Source organism: Acomys russatus, chromosome 10, assembly GCF_903995435.1.
Source record: "Acomys russatus chromosome 10, mAcoRus1.1, whole genome shotgun sequence".
In the NCBI taxonomy this organism is placed as follows: domain Eukaryota; kingdom Metazoa; phylum Chordata; class Mammalia; order Rodentia; family Muridae; genus Acomys; species Acomys russatus.
In genome coordinates, this window is record NC_067146.1 from 19039059 (window position 1) to 19056679 (window position 17621).

Genomic DNA, 17621 nt, shown 5'->3' on the forward strand with positions numbered 1-17621 from the left:
GTTGTTTCAATTTACATGTCTCTGATGGCTAAGGATGTTGAGAGATTCTTTAGTGTTTCTCAGCCATTCGATATTCTTCTGTTGAGAATTCTCTGTTTGGCTCTGTACCCCATTTTTTAATTGGTTTGTTTGGTCTGTTGGTGTTGAATTTCTTCAGTTCTTTATATGTTGGATATTAGCCTTCTCGGATGTAGGGTTGGTGAAGATCTTTTCCCAGTCTGTAGGCTGTCATTTTGTTCTGTTGACAGTGTCCTTTGCTTTACAGAAACTTTTTAGTTTCATAAGGTCCTGTTTATTATTTGTTGATCTTAAAGCCTGAGCTTTTGGTGTTCTGTTCAAGAAGTTGATGCCTGTGCTAATGAGTTCAAGGCTCTTCCCCACTTTCTCTTTTAATAGATTTAATGTTTCTGGATTTATGTTAAGACTCTCATTCCACTTGGATGAGTTTATGTAGGGTGATAAATACGGATATATTTGCATTTTTCTACATTTAGACTTCCAGTTAGACCAGAACCATTTGTTGGAAATGCTATCTTTTTTCCATTGTATGGATTTGGCTTCTTTGTCAAAAATCAAGTGTCCATACGAGTGTGGGTTTATTTCTGTGTCTTCTATCAGAGTCCATTGATCCATCAATCTGTTTCTATGCTAGTAGCATGCTGTTTTTATTACCATTGCTCTATAGTACAGCTTGAGATCAGGGATGGAGATTCCTCCAGAGGAGCTTTTATTGTACAGGATTGTCTTAGCTCTTCTGGGTATTTTGTTTTTCCATAAGACATTGAAAATTATTCCTTCTAGATAGTAAAGAATTATGTTGGTGTTTTAATGGGAATTTCATTGAATCTGTAGATTGGTTTTGGTAAGATGACCATTTTACTATGTTAATCCTACCAATCCATGTGCATGGGAGGTCTTTCAATCTTTTGGTATCTTCTTCAATTTCTTTCTTCAGAGACTTAAAGTTTTTTTCATACAAGTCTTTCACTTGCTTGGTTAGAGTTACACCAAGATACATTATATTATTCGTGGCTATTTTGAAGGGTGTTGTTTCCCTAATTTCTTTCTCAGCCCACTTGTCTTTTGTGTACAGGAGGGCTACTGATTTCTTTAAAGTTAATTTTGTATCCAGACACTTTGCTCAAGGTATTTATCAGCTGTAGAAGTCCCCTAGTAGAATTTTTGGAGTCACTTATATATACTATTATACCATTCTTAAATAGTGACACTTTGACTTCTTCCTTTCCAATTTGTACCCCCTTGATCTCCTTTAGTTGTCTTATTGCTCTAGCTAGAACTTCAAATACTATATTGAAGAGCTATGGAGAGGGTGGTAGCTTTGTCTTCTTTCTCATTTCAGTGGAATTGCTTTTAGTTTCTCTCTGTTTAGTTTGATGTTGGCTATATGCTTGCTGTATATTGCCTTTTTATGTTTAGGTATGTGCCTTTTAACATGAAAGGGTGTTGGATTTTATCAAATGATTTTCAGCATCTAAGGAGATGATCATGTAGTTTTTTTCTTTCAGATTGTTTATATGATAGCTTACATTGATGGCTTTCCATATATTGAACCACCCCTGCACATCTGGGATGAAGTCTATTTGTTCATGGTGGATGATATTTTTTAATGTGTTCTTGGATTATGTTTTTGAGTATTTTACTGAGTATTTTAACATCAATGTTCAAAAGAAAAATTGGTCTGAGGTTCTCTTTCTCTGTTGAGCCTTTCTGTGGCTTAGTTGTCAAGGTGATTGTGGCCTTATAGAGTGAGTTTTATAGATGGTTGTGAAGATATTAATGGCCCTTTAGGTTCATGTGTTGAACATGTAGGTTACCAGCTGGCGGCACAATTCTTCACAGGAGAATAGAAACACTAGGATATGAGGCGTAGCTGGAGGAAGGCACTGGGGATGGGCTTCTGAAGACCACACCTTGTCTGCCAGTTGGTCCTCCTTTTCTTTCCCACTGTGAGAAGAGTTGCCTATGCCACATGTTCTTGTCACATTACAACATTTTTTCTTGCCACAGGCCTAGAGACAATGTAGTCAAAAAGCATAGGCTGCAGGATGAGAAACCAGGAGCCACATCAAACCTTCTTCCTTATAGTGGGTGCATTCTCAGCTGTTCTGTCAAAAAGGAAAGGCCAGCCTACCACAGGGGAGACACACCAAAGGACAGTTCTTCCACAGGACAAAGCAATCAGTGGTTATTTGTGATGGTGTTCTGTAGCCTTATCTCAAATTTTCTAATTTCTCCTAGATACTATTTTCAAACATATTTTATGACTCACTTATTAAAATTTCTAGTTTGATACCATTAACTGAACCTTATGTAGCCTCCACAGTGAAGGTTGGGGAGTCATCACATTTACCACAGGGAAATTATCTACCAAGAATATAAATCATAAGTAAGCTTTGAATAATAGGCAGAACATAGGAAATGCCTGTCTATAATATGCATTTTAGCTGATCAACTCTCTCTAAATCCTCTTGTGAGATTATCAGATGTGCCCAGGCTTGTTCAATCTGTTTGGGCTCAAGTTAAGACACTGCCAAACAATAATCACTTGCATTTATAGCATATAGTCCTTGCTCAAAGAGCTTTCTCTCAACAATGGGTGGCATTTATCTAATCCATACTCAGTTACGTAGGGTAGTATTAAGAACTTTTTACAGATGAAAAACCTGAAATGAAGAGCAATTAGCAGCCTCCTCTTCCTGCAGTTCAGCCATAGCCCAGGGACCTGGACGGTGGTGGAGTGCTCTGGGTGCTCTGGTAAGTGTCTACTATGTGCTAGTGGAGACTTCGCCAAGCAGAGACCCCAGATCACAGTGAGGGAATGCACAGGGCTGTGCGTCGCATCTAACAACTTCGTCCCTTTTAACTAAAATTAAGACAGATACATTAAAAATAATCCATAACAATGACTTTTCTTCAAAATATCTTTTTGTCATTCTAAAGGTTGCTCAGTGAGCTGTGCACACTAGGGACAATCACGTCACTTTGTGCCATCTGTTTCCATTGACTCCTTTTACAGGATGGTGGCACCAAGAGCCTGCTTTTTTTTGTTTTGTTTTTGTTTTTGTTTTTGTTTTTGTTTTCTCCAGGCCTCTTCTCTCTGCCCACATAAATGTGCAATTTTGTACAGAAATAAGTCAATTCTGTTGCTTGATTTTTCACTCCTACACATGAAATGGGACTGAACAATCTCTTTAATATAAAAAGTTCAAATACAAGGGATCAAAGAAGAAGATAAAACCCACTGGAAAGACATTCCAGAATCAGGAAACGGCCCAGCTGAGCCAGACACCAGCTGTTACTCTGCATAGATTCAAATATTCTTTGAGTTAGGTGTGTTCTACTTAAACACTGAACTGTATCCCTGGTCAAAGACTACACCACATGACCCAGGTAACATCTTCTAGTCTGTATACTTACAAGGCAAGAAAGGACATTCTACTTAAGGAAACAGAATCATTTTAGTATTTAAAATCTCCTTCATGCTGGCTATCCACACAAGTCTAATAGTGCTCAGAGGAGTTGCACTTTGTGCCCAATGCAACTATTCAGCTAAAAGTTAACTTTAAAAGGGTGCTTAGAGACAAAAACAAAACACAAAAACAATACACACACACAAACAAAAATTTAAAAACCCTAAGAGTACAGCACTATGAAAAATTCAATTCCAAGTTTTTAAAAGAAAGCTAAAAAAGAAATGATAAAATATTTATAAGTCTAGGAAGTAATGATATTTCAGTAGTGTGCTTCTAAGAATGGAACAGTTAAAATGCCTATACTTGTGATATCTTCTCACTGCTCAAGCTAGTAAGTAAGACCTGCCAAGCCAAGCAGAAAGAAGATTCCAGCAACTATTAGGAGAATCTTGATCTATGCATTAGTAATATTAAAACTGAAAGACAAAAGTAATCTATTTTTCCTCCCTGAATTATCTTTATTTGGGCACTGTCTTAGGAAATCTAATGTTATACGAACAGAGGGAGAACCTCATCTCTGGCAGTGTGGAGTGAAGCCATAATGTACAGTTCTTAGTGCTGATGTTCCCAGGTTTTCAATCCGCCCTCTCACCTAATCTTGCTTATCTTCCTCAAATAACTTTATAAATGGAACTGTTGAGCAGCCCTGCCATTTCTTAGCATAATGGCAACAGTGCTGAATAGAAAAGTTGTTTTTAATCTATGTAGAAAGTACAATTAAGAGAGTAATTCTTTTCTGCCTCTATTTCTCCATCCATCTGGTAGCTTGTAGGGATTTGTATTGTTGCTTCATCTATTACTACTGTATAATCTTTGATAAACAGTCTCAGCTTAAGAGATTGCACTGAAATCATGCTTGATGTCTAAAATGACTTACGGTGGCCTGACCAGTACTCTCACTGAGAAATGACAAAGCTTGCAGTTTTTATTACGAGAATAGTCTATGTGCAAACACTTCCAGAAATGTTTTTCTAAGAGTTCAGCTACTTCAACAAATTCCAATACTATAATACGAAGTGTAGCCCAAACATGTACATGGAATCAGAATTAATTAATGTCTTCCACTCACAAAGTTGGCTATATTTAAGAACTATACAATGAACTTAACTTTAAATTTTATATAGTAAGCATATTTTTCCATTTTTGAGCAAGTATAATAAGCATAGCATTGACAATATTAGTTGACCTTAAATACTTGTGAATTAGGAGAGAAACATTCATTTTGAAAAAAATATTTTATTTCTTGTATTTCATATGCCAGCTTCAAAAGAAAAACACACCCTGTTGGGACTGTAAACTAGTGTCGTCACCACTAGTCTTCCCCTTAGGATCCTCAAATATTCCAGAAATAATTTTACAAACCAATGGAGGACATTAATATACACAACATTCTTTATCTTCCACAATCACCTGGCTACTGAGTATCTCTTCGGATGTGTCACCTTCCTTCTCACAGCAACACCACTTTTTACTAAGTTTACCCTTTTGATCAGAAGATTGCTTCTGACGGGACATAAAAGCAACAGGTTTTGGTTAGGCAACTTGACCAAAGAGGAAAAAAACTGTTCATTATGTTAGCACAGACCCATTCTGTCCATGCCCGGCCACTTGGTGTGCCGTGTCTGGCTCAATTGGGATATTCAAAGGAGTAATTCTGCAGCTAACTCCCCAGATGATAGTATGCTGCACAGTGGCCTTGCGTTGTTGCCAGTGTATCTTCTGCAGCTCACTGGTAAAACTGCTTTCTCCTAAGCTTATGAGGCACAGCCAGCTGTCCTGGGACCTGGGGAGAAGGGGCAACACCTCCATTGTCTTTCTATTGGTTCATATATACAGACTGCCCTTGCTTGGAGTGCTGAGAATGCTAATTCTCTCTAACCTAAAAGGCCTCCATTTTCTGATTCTACATTTGGGAAAGGGAGGGTGCATAAAAGCTTGCTTTGCACTTCAGGCTAACAGTGATTCACCTGGGTTCTTCCACTTGACAGTTCACTGGAGGAAATTAACCTGCTTTCATGACTTCTGGGACTAGGAAGGCTGTTGTCAATTAGACCAACGCAGATTAACTCAGTGAACATAGCTCTGTGCATCAAGTCCTCTACAACAGCTTGTATTTGTTTTTAAAAGATGGCTTGTGAGTTTCTTAGAAACTGCAAAGACAACTGCAATTATAAAAGCCAAGGCATGTAGAACTTTTAAACTGCATGAGAACTCTGGTGAAAAGGTCTTCTCAGAGGCAGCATTTCTAAACTACTGCTAGTCATGTTTAAGACGCACTGGGCAGATGGTTTGTCTCCACACTGTCCAGAGTCGGACGGTGGCAGACATTGTACACCACAGTTCATTGTGATGTCATTTGCCATGGTAGAGTCTTTCCTGGCATTTGCCATTCCTGGTTATTAAAGGGTAACAGTTGCACAATTCTGAATAAAACATAAGATTTATCTTTGAGATGAAAATGAATCCAAAATGACTGCAGTTGTCAGATATAAAGTTCTACAGTGTATAAAATTATAAAGTTTTTGAAAAAGCTAAACAGTTTTAAATGAGACAGCGTTATGGATAATTCTTTTTCTTATATGTTTTATGACATTTATAAAATAAAATATTTTCATAGGCTTTAGATCATTATTATATATGAGTATATTAAGGACAGCCTTTTAAAATCATATTAGAAAAATCTACTTGATTGTCATCTGCCAAGAGGCTCACAGGGCAGGGAGATCAATTTAAATTTGTAGATTTTCCTGTCCTGATGCTACATTAATTATTTCCCATATTCCAACTGAGCTTTTCTTTTCTTCCCTTCCTTCCTTCTTTCCTTCCTTCTTTCTTTTCTTTCTCCTTTTCTTTGTTTTGAGAAAGGGTCTCTTTACATAACCCCAGCAGTCCTGGAACTCACTATGTAGACCAGATTGGCCATGAACTCATAGAAATCCACCTGCCTCTGCCACCCGAGTGCTGGGATTAAAAGTGTGTGCCAACATGCTCAGCTTTGATTATTTCTTTTCAGAAAAAATGAAACACAGGCAACTTAGAATACCAAATGTCATTAAAAGAATAAATGAAAGAAAGAAAGGATAAATGAGTGAAAGGAGGAAAGAAATCTGTAAGATTAGTAAAGATATTGAAAATGATAAACCCTGAACAGTCACTTATTTCTACTGAATGATCTCTTCAAACCGAAGTTCAAGAAGTAAGCACTGGGACTCTCGAAAGTACCCTATTTTTCTATTTAGAATGGTTATAAGTTATTATTAGTCTTATTTAGAGAGAAAACAAGGTTGGACTCAGGGATGTCTCTCTTTTCCTTTGTCTTCAATTCTTAGGTTTGAAGATAGGGGTTAAAGAAAAGAAAGAAGGGGGAATATAGAAATATATATGGAGGATAGGACAAAATGTAGATTAGTGAAACTTCTCAACTTAATGCCTTAATTGTTACTCACATGGTTATTTTTAGTTCATTGGTATAGAATTTTGTATATAGATTTAATTACATATAGTTTAATTTTAGATACAGTGGTATAGAATTCAAATGTAAGATTATTCTTCACACACATTATATATATTTCTACTCTAATATTGGGTATTGTACCCATATAACTCAATTATAATATAAGGCTTACTTACAATACTTTGAAAGTGCTCTTGCAGGCTACTTAGGATAAGTAAGTTGTATAAGTTAATTGTCAGTTGATCAAATCGTGGTCATATCAATCACTAGTCTACTTTTATCACAAGAATATACATCTTAGGTATAACAGATAGATATGATTCTATAGAAAGATAAGGTAAAATAGTTAAATAAGGTCTTTGGAAACCTCAGAGACATACTGAATATGGCATTTAAAGATTTTTATTATTATTATTTTAAAGATACACTGACAATGAGACAGATTAACTCCTGGCAACACCCAGCCTACCTCACAGAGGATGACGAGCAGAAAAGAACCTCCTTTAGGAGGTGGCTTCAAATGTGGCAAATAAGCCACTGGGCAAAATGTCCTTGTTTCTACCACAGACAGAATTCTGCCTTAAAAAAGGGCAAGCTTGGATTCAGGCAGAGTCAACTGCCAAACTCTGCTAAGACAGGGTAAGCAAGTCCTCAATAGTTCCTGCCTCACAAATATGTCTGTCAGATATATTGGGCCAGAAGGCTGAAGAAGATGCTCCAATGTTATAGAGAGTTTTGGGTGACTGTTCAGGTAGCAAACTGTCTCTGTCATCTTCTCATTTGGGAAGCTACTAACCTGCACTCCCAGCATACTCAGGTAATCTATTTTATTCCTTTTCAAGTCTTTGATGTGGTTGAAGACCAAATAGTTTATTTTTACAATTAAGCTTAGTTGTTTAGGGGTTAAGATGTTTTTAGGTCTAGATAGATGTTTTAAGTTGATAAAGATGAGATAGGATAGGTAGTGATTTACACTCAGAATTTTAGATGCACCAAGATAGGAAAGATGTTCTCTTCAAGGATGCCAAATACAAATAGCAAAAACACTAAGAATGTAACATTTATATAATTCCTGATTGTTTCATGGTTCTTCTTGCTGTAGGTCATTTATTGTATATATGTGCAATAATATAAATGTATATGTAAAATATATTTAAGAAAAAGGAAAATTTTGCATATAAATAAGTGACAAAAAAGATAAAGACATTACCTGTCCACAACCCTTATCATTACTCATAAGACTTAGCTCTATGAACACAAAAGGACTAAATGATAAAACTCCTAATCTCTTTAGCATCAGGCTGACATCATCAGTAAGATGTGAAAAGGCACAAACATAACTTCAAAAGCAAGAGGAATGCAATATACAAAACATCCACACCTAAGGTAATAAATGCTCTCAGGAAAAGGCCCATAATACATTTATTAGTGGATGTAACTGAACAGGTTAAAGAGTGATTTTTACATTCCTTTGTGCACTAGAACATAGTTTCTAAACTTTCTACAACAAATATGTACTTCTTCTAATGTCAGAATAAAAATAAAAGGGCAAAGGAGAACCAGGGCTACTCCTGTGGAGGAAGTAAACCAGCGCGGAGGGGAAGGAGAAAGTGGAGGAGGATGCAGAAGAGTGAGTACGAGCAAAGATGTTTATAAACACACGGAAGGGCACAATGAAACTCGTTATTTTGTGTACTAACAAAAATGACTATAAGGAGAATGTGCGTCCATCTATAATATTTAAGACTTGCTGAGGTTTTTCTGTTGGTTTTGTTTTTTAATAAAATCAAGCCCAATTGGCCAGGCTTATGGTCAGTCCCTTCTTCCCTGATTTCATCTCATCAATCGACTTGGGACCAACTTCAGTGCTCTTCAGCAATATCCCAAGTGGCTGCCAAAGATGTGGCCCATCCAGATTTCTCTTGTGCTCTTCCAGTCAGCTTCTCTTTCTTCCAGCTGCTTTGATCAGGACTTAGGGTTAGAATTCTTTCTAGCTTACTTCAAATATTTGTGATGACTTAAACCAAGTATAGTAATCAGACAAAGTAATTTTGGAGTTTGGTTCCAATGGACTCAGTCACAGACATTAAGAAGAAAGATCTTTTTTTAAAAAAATGTACACTAACAACATTTGTTAAGTGGGTGAAAAATAATCACTAACACAATTACAACAGCAGCCGGTACTCAGTGGAAGTTTCCATTTTTAAAAGTCTAAGTGAGTGCTTTACACTTCATTAACTCATTTCATGCTCAGCCTAGCTCTTCACTTCACAGATGCAAAAGAGATGCTCAGGTAAGTTAAGCACATTCCCAGGAAATAAAGATAAAGGCTTTTTAACTAAGCTCAGCTGTATTCAATACGCTATACTACCAAAGGTATGAAAAGCCTGCTAAAATAATTTTCTATAGGTTATATTTTATTAATTAATAGGACCACATGGAGATAAATTAAAGGAATGCGCTACACTACAAGAAGTCTTTTTACATGTAGTCAAAGATAAAAGTCTGGAAAGTTTCTGCCACTTCTCATAGTATAAGTAAGGTGTTTACCTGTGTAGGACCAGCCAATCTCTTCAACAAGTTTTCTCTGTTGTCGGTAGTATCCATAAGCCCAGTCTAGAACCAAGAAAAAGGAGGTGATTAATTTCAGGGGGAAAAAGGGTGTCTAAAACGTAAAAATTATAAGTTGTCCAAATTATCCACATCACAAGTAGTTATTTTTGGTATTCTTTATGGTACCCTACCGACATTTCCCTTCATCCACACCTCCAGCATTATCAACATCAACGCCCTGGTTCTGGAGTACTTAGTGAAAACTTTAAGTAATAATTTTAAAGAATGCTAAAGTTTAAGCAGAGCCGGAGCAAAGTTCTCAGCAACTCAGAGGTCAGAGGCATCATCACAAAGAAAGGCAAGGCTAGAAAGGACAGCTTGTCTCTTGAGTTCAAGATCTGAAGTCCCGTCACTTGAAAACATTTGGGGTTTAAAATCCAACACACAACTATAAATTCATAGAAGAGCCTCAATCTTATGTTCAAAACTTTTTCCTTCTAACATAAGATAAAATTAGATGTCTTGTGGAAATTGAAATCTTTAATGTGTGAATGAATGGGACAGGGAGAAAGGCTGTATTTGGCACTGTAAGTGAACTCGTCCCTGAAGGAATGGAAGTTTCTGGTGGAGGTAAGGCTGTAGGAAGCTTCCAACATTGTGGAAGTGGCAGTCGCCTCATGGCTCAAGGAGAGAAGCTCTAGGGAGGCTATGTGGCTCAACCTGTCCAGGAAGAAGAGACGCAGAAGCCTGAGCTCCACTCTGTGTAGTCCAAATGTGCCTCGACCCATCTCAGCACTCAGGCATCGGGGTTATGGTACTACGTCCTGTGCCATCAAGCCTTAGTCCCTGACCACAGGAATGCCACCGCTCGGTTTCAGCTCTGTGTAGATAAGGAAACCTTTGCGGGCTGTGTCTGGGACCTGATCAGTGCAGCTGACAGAACCATTCATGCAGAAAAGGCTGCAGATAGTTTTCTGATGAACTTGGGAAACAGTGCTCGTTCAAAAATGGGGTAGTGACCACAGAGCTCTCATTTGAATATTCACACATATATGCACTTGTCACATATTGATTTTTTCTCATTAATTGAAAAAAGTATTTATTATTCTTATTACCTTCTCTCTCTCTCTCTCTCTCTCTCTCTCTCTCTCTCTCTCTCTCTCTGAATATGGCTAACATTTCATGTAAACACAATTATACAAAGAACGATTTTGTGATCACCTTTATCCACTTGAAACAATGTTTTCAAGGCTTCGGCATGGTATGCATGTACCACAACTTTATTTTCACCACCCGAGTATTCCACTCTGTGGTAGTCAAGACAGGTTCAACTTCGCCTTGGCTTGACTAAATGTTGGCCACTTACATCCTCCACTGCCTTAGACTATCACTTTACTGCACAAATGCTGGAACTGAAAGCTCTTTCTCTTCCTGTTCAGATACAGAAATCGTTAACAGCCAACCCGGAAATTTACATCTCAAGGACTGGGAAGCAGGTCTGAAGAGCCATCAAGAGAAAACATATCCTCACAGTCGGTTAATTTTTCCTTTGGATGAAGTTGGTAAACAAGCACAGGGGACCTACCGCTTTCCTCCCACGTCTTCCAGGTCCTTCCTGGCGGCTCACTGTAGCCTGTGGAAAACCTTATCCTTAAGAGTTGGGGTCAGCTTGGCTCTGGCTTTTCTCTTTTGCCACAATAGCCTTGAAAGCAGTGTTTCTGTAATGTTTAAATGTGCCTGCTCAAAATTCTGTTTTGGAAACAGACACAGCCTATTTTATTTACCCACTCATCATCTCAGGGGTACTCAGGTAGTGTCCACCTGGGGTATATTATGACTAACACTTCTGTGAGCAGTTGTACATGAAATTGTTTTGCTACGTGGAGACTGGGCTCACTGTTAATTGTTCAAATCCAGCTCTCTTAAAATGATAGCGATGAAAACTAATTTAAATGCTGAGGATAAAGAACTGTATCTATATACAGCTGGGTATTGGAAAACACCAAGAAATCATTAAGCTTTGACAGTGTAGGAGGGAAATTTTGTATAAGACAATTGTGACAGAGAAATAGTTTGTACATGTGATCATTAGTAAACACGAAGCATCAAGGCCTAGCTTCTGTTCCCCAGTCCTTTATTCTGTCCCAGGATTAAGGAACCATTCCTGACTTTCCTAAGGTGCTGTCCAAGAGAAGTAAAACAAAGCAAAACCATGTAGCAAGCCAGAGGTCTGTTAGCACGACTGAAAACAAATCAGCTAAGGACAATGTCAGGACATGTGCTTTGTCCTGGCAATCATTGGGACGTGTCCTCTAAAACTTTGCACCCATGCTGCAGAAATGATTTTCTAATCTCTTGTGCGTCTTAAATGTGTCATTTTAAATGTCAGGTATTTTATCATATAGAAGCTTTTGCTGGTTTACCAAGATCAGATGCTATGCAAAAACGACTCAACCACTGTTCCTTTGAAGTCAGTGTAACGGTAAACTCTTGGCTTTAAAGAGTCAGGACCAAGAAGGACAGCAGAGGGAGAGCCAGTTTTTGGCTTTGCTTATAGGGCTTTATCGCCACACAATGAGTGTTTGTCCTGGGTTTCTAATTACCTACATTAGGAAAGCTTTTGTCAATACAAGATTCCCAGGTGTTGGTAGCTCTCTTCAGCTCCTTTATGTATTGTTCCCTTAATTGTTACTTCAAACAAACCCGGTACAATTCATATGCTAATTACACAGACCTTGGGCGTGAGAGAGTACCCCACTTTAAAAACTGCACTCCGGGGTCTGATAGATGAGATGTGATAGCTCCAGTGAACAAGGAGAAAAGGACTAGGCTCGCTTTTTTTTCTAGCATTATATACACTGAAAGCCAGTAAATCCTACATAAAGTACAGTTTATCAAAGTGCTTAAACATTTACCATTCATTAAAATTATAAAGTATAAAATGGTTTTCTGTTTTTTTGTGGAGTTTAGTTTCTGTAACTTTGACGTTGTTATTTCTTTACATTTAAGTCTGTGGACTGACTAGTTCCATGTCAACTTTACACAAGCTAAACTCATTAGAGGAGGGAAACCTCAGTTGAGGGGAAAAAATATCTCAACCCTAATACACTCTGTTTAAATATGTATCATAGTGATAAAAGTAGGAGATAGATTATAAGGAAGTGTACACATGAACATATGTAAATGCATATGTATACGGGTAACTTTCTTCAAAGGATACTCTGAAATTTGTCATGAAAAAATATTTTAAGGAAGTGACTTTCATGAAAGAGATTCAGTTTACACACTCTCAGATAATTTTAAATATTCATTTTGCAACTCATTTCATCCTAGTCTTGCCTTAAGAAGTGATATAAGGGGCTCAGTGGGTAAAAGCACTCAGTACCAAGATCGATGACCTGAATTCAATCCTAGGAATTCACACTGAGGAAGGAGAGAAAGGCCTGCGAGAGTTGTCCTCTGACCTCTGCAAATGGGCCATGGCAAGCACATAACTCCCACAGACAAAATTTTAAAAAAATCTTTCAAACAACCTATATAGATTAAAATAAAAATATATAAACATACACAATTATATATTTGTTTTTATTTATACTCATGTAAAGCAAAGTTTTACTTTCCTTCATAATTATACTACTTTTTTTTCAACATTTAAAACCCCCCTCTATCCAAATAAAAATGAGGTGCTCAGCTGGGCATGATGGCACACGCCTTTAATCCCAACACTTGAGAGACTGAGGCAGGTGGATCTCATGAGTTCAAGGCCAGCCTGGCCTATAAAAGGAGTTCAGGACAGTTAGGGCTGTTGCACAGAGAAATTCTGTTTCAAAAACCATAAATAATAATGATAATAATAATAATAATAATAATAATGATGATGATGATGATGATGATGTGCTCATTTCCTACTGAATTTTCATAAATATTTTAATTATAAAATCACTTCTGATTGCAATTTTACTCTAAGAAAAGTCTCTGTTATATCTTGATTAATATTTATAATATGCTTCCTACCATAGACTGTAGGAACAGTGTTCTGGCTGTATATACAGCGACATGCTATACACATATTTAAAGTGATACAGTACCCAGAATATGAAAGGGAAGAGAAATACAGTGGTTCTCAGGGAAACCAGCCAGGGAAAATGCAGCCATAGATATAAATTTGAAGTTTAGTCTTCACAATTTCTGAAGATGGACTTGCCAAAGCAGAGAATATTTTGACATCACATAGCCTTTAAAGACATCCCTAAGGCTCTTCAGCCAAGGGAGAAAAGGAGTCTGTTGGTGATGAAAATCTGGAAGGGTGGGGAAGCAACCAAAGAATCAGAACGGATTTTGGAAACTCTTGAGAAAGGCTGACAAGGAAAGGGACTGTGTGTTCCAGCAGAAGAAAAGACTGAGTATTGGGAATGGCAAACAATGAAGCTTTCCAAAAGTTGTAGGGTCAGCCAAACTCTCACATGAGTCTGTCGGTCAGTAGAGACAGATTCGTGAGAATATTCACTGTGATTAAAGTTTCTATCAAGCTCCCTGACTTTAATTTTCAGCTTTCTTCATTTTCTTCCTGGGATTTCTAATTTAATGGCAAGAGTGCATGCTTTGAGAGGATGGAAGTATATTGAATGTATTTCATGTCTGAGTAAATTTTGATGTATATCAAAAAAAAAAGATTATGGAGTAACAAGATAAATATTTCATCTGAAGTGAACAGGGTTGAGAGTATGTTCATAAGGAAGTCAGCTGACTTGTAAAAGCTTGAACAAGAGGCCAGTCTAGTTCCCCAGAGTACTATACACTAAATATTTGGACGTGCAGATACTATGCAGCAGTGATTAAAAATAAATAAATAAAAAAGATTGATAAAACAAGTCCCTTCTTTGAGGAAAATACAATGAGGTAAAATCCTAAACAAGTGTTTAAGAGAAGACTCCATTTGTGATTAAAGGACGCCTGTGAGCATACCACACCAGAGTAGTCTCTTCTGTATAGTGGGCACTACATTTGCACAGCTGCGAACAAACACCTGATGGAGACAGTACATTAGAGGGAAGATTCGTTTTAGCTCATGCCTTCAAAGCACTCAGCCCATGGCTTCTTGGTCCCATGTGCCTGGGAAGAACAGTATAGCTGTGGGAGAGGATGGAGGTGGGGAGTGCTCCCCTCATTGAAGAACAGGTGGACTGGCAGGGCTCAGTGATGGTCCAGCCATGTCTCACCTTCCAACATTTCTAGAGCCTCCCAAAATAGTGCCACCAGATAAAACAGCACCCCTAACATATGAGGCCAAAGAGAATAGTTCGTCTTAGACCATAATGTGTGCTCAGATTTCCCTGCTGGGATTTGTCTTTCTCTTTACATAAGAAACTTTAAATCATTATCCAACCAATCAAATGTAGGCAGCCAACTAATGCAAACTTTCCAGGTAAAATTAAATTCGCCCATGAGTAAAGAGTTTTCATTACCATCTTAATGTAAGTCACACCACTTCAATTCTCTGCTAAGGGCAACCAATCCATAGTAGATTTTCTCTGCACATTTTCTTGCCAGTCGTTTCTAATGACCATGTAGCCTATCTCTTTCACTTCTAAGCAGCATGAATACAAACAACATTTGTGAGTAAGACTTGCTTAATTGTAATCAGTCAGATAATGTAGCTTGCTTGGGATACAGTAATCGATCAAGCAATTTCTTATTATTAATCATTACAAATGAAACCCAAGTCTTGAAAAATACATTTCTTTGTAAAATGCATACATTATTTGGCCTATTCTAGCTTTTCAGTTTCAGCCACACTCCAGTGTTAAAAACGAGCACTTCACTGGGCTTCCCCCCTTCAGCAGAGACTTAAAAGTAAGGGGAGAATATATGGTCTCAATCTCCAAGAAGGAATACCGTGTCAAAAAGGAGGGCACATTAATTTATATTATTAATAATCAATCTAGGTTAAAAATAAGTTTTAAGTTCAAGTGATCTGTTTGTAGAGAGTAAGTGTGACAAAAAAGTAGATGCTTGAAGACTATGAAACAAATTCAGATGATAAAGTTAACAAAAGATATGGAAAGTTTAGCCAGGGAGAATAACGTAAAGGAACAAAGGAGCCATGTTTTTCACATGTTATTTCAGTAGTGACATATCCAATTTAAGTATGTGTGTCTCCCAGGACGGAGGAAGAGTCATAGGTGAGCAATTAAATTTTATTGTTCTGCAGACATTGAGGACTGTCAGTGCTTTCCCAGCAAGGATATTTACCAACTCTAATCAGAGTTTCCAGTGACAGCTCAAAATGTCCACAGGCTTTTCTTGGAAAGTATTCAGTGTATTTTTCTAATCTTAAATACATACTTGTAACCTCCAGTGACCCATCTATATTTCTAAAGTTGATTTTTAAATCATAAAAACATGCTCAGAATAAATCTGTATCACATAACTACTCATGCATGCTTGTTTTAAATAAATTAAAAATGTAGATATGCAAAATAGCTTTAAAATCTATAAATTACAAACTATATTTTATATATCAACTTATTCTTTATAGACAATTACCGCTTATGATCTTACACATTCATTTCATTTATTTGTTTGAGAATTTCAAAATGCAGATAATTACCAAATCCATTCCCTATTTCCCCCTTTTAACTCTTTCCCAATCCCCAGCACACACTTTCCCTCCAAAATTCATGCGCTCTTTTTGTTAAGCCCATTGAGTCCACTTGGTGCTGCCAGTATGGGCATCAGCTTAGACTCATCTTCTGGACCATAGTGGTCTCTCAAGGACTACATCCATGTAGAAACTTGACTCTCCCTCCCCAGTCACCAGTCAACTGCCAATCATGCCTCAGCTATTGGTGGGACTTTATGACCACCACGCTATGCATGCCAGGATTTTATCTGGTTTAATCTTGTACCTGCAGTGATAGCTGCTGTGAGCTCATGGGTGCAATGATGCTATTACGTCCAGAAGACACTGTATTGATGCAATCAACCACTACCGCTGACTCTTACATCCTTCCTGCCTGCTCCACGATGATCTCTCAGTCTTGAGACAGGGTTAAATATATATTATATATTCCTATATCTTTATATTCTACTTTATATAAATATAATCAAATTCTTTATTTAGTTGACAATGTGCATTTTTCAAAAACTAACAAATTATAGATCTAATCTCAAGGTAATGAATGTGCTTCTACAGCATTACAGGAACACATTTAAATCATTCTCTGTACTTTCAAAATTGATATTTAAAGTCTGGGGATGGAAAGGTGGCTCAGCTCCAACACTAGCTTGAGGAGATCTGACTTCCTTTTCTGGCCTCTGTGGCACCATACTTATATGCATAAACCTACATATATACACACATAATTTTAAATAATATAAATAATAATGATAAAATATTTAAGATTTGATTCAAGTTTCAAATGCTTATCTCATGAATTTAAATGAGTGATATAAGGTTTTATTATTGCAACCTAGAATAAGTTGATGTATAAAATAAAGTTTGTAGATTATATACCATTTTTTAATCTAAAATGATGATGGACAACTCATTGTCATCACACAATCATAACCATTTACTTTATACCCATAATTAACAATGAATTTGTTATGCCATAAAATCAAATTTTTCATTATGTAGTGATAATAAAACTATAGGTAGAAATAACATGTGGGAAAAAAGTAGAATGAGCTGGAAGTATGAAAAGTAGTAAGAGAAATACAAATCAAATATTCCTGAAAGTGGCTAGGAAACAGACTATAAATTATTAAATGTGCTATTGAATTTGCATTATATTATATTAATGTGTCATTATAGTATCAGGTCATCTTTATAGTAATTATGCATTACTATGAATAGCGCATTACTACAAATAAGTCTGTTGCCAGGAACCATTTTGTTTTCCTGCTTCCACTGAAGTTCAGCATAGAAGAAGAACATCTGCTGTTCAATTCTATGATGGATTGCTCAGATTTTTCCAAACAACTTGCACACTAGTATGAACAGCTACAGAATTCAAAGCCACCTATGAAAAAAGGCACAAAATACCAAGAAAATGCATAGAGAAATCAAGTTGAAACCGGGCTGCTCCTTAGTTTTCATGGTGCTGGAAGTTTCTGTG

General features: G+C 37.1%; 1 protein-coding gene across 1 annotated transcript in view; it reads right to left on the reverse strand.

The window, feature by feature from the left end:
• Ptprz1 (protein tyrosine phosphatase receptor type Z1) overlaps positions 1-17621 on the reverse strand; it is a 183857-nt gene that overhangs the window by 119304 nt on the left and 46932 nt on the right. The window contains exon 2 of the mRNA XM_051151872.1: positions 9499-9564. Within this exon, the coding sequence (XP_051007829.1) occupies positions 9499-9564 (66 nt within the window). The remainder of the gene's footprint in view (positions 1-9498; positions 9565-17621) is intronic.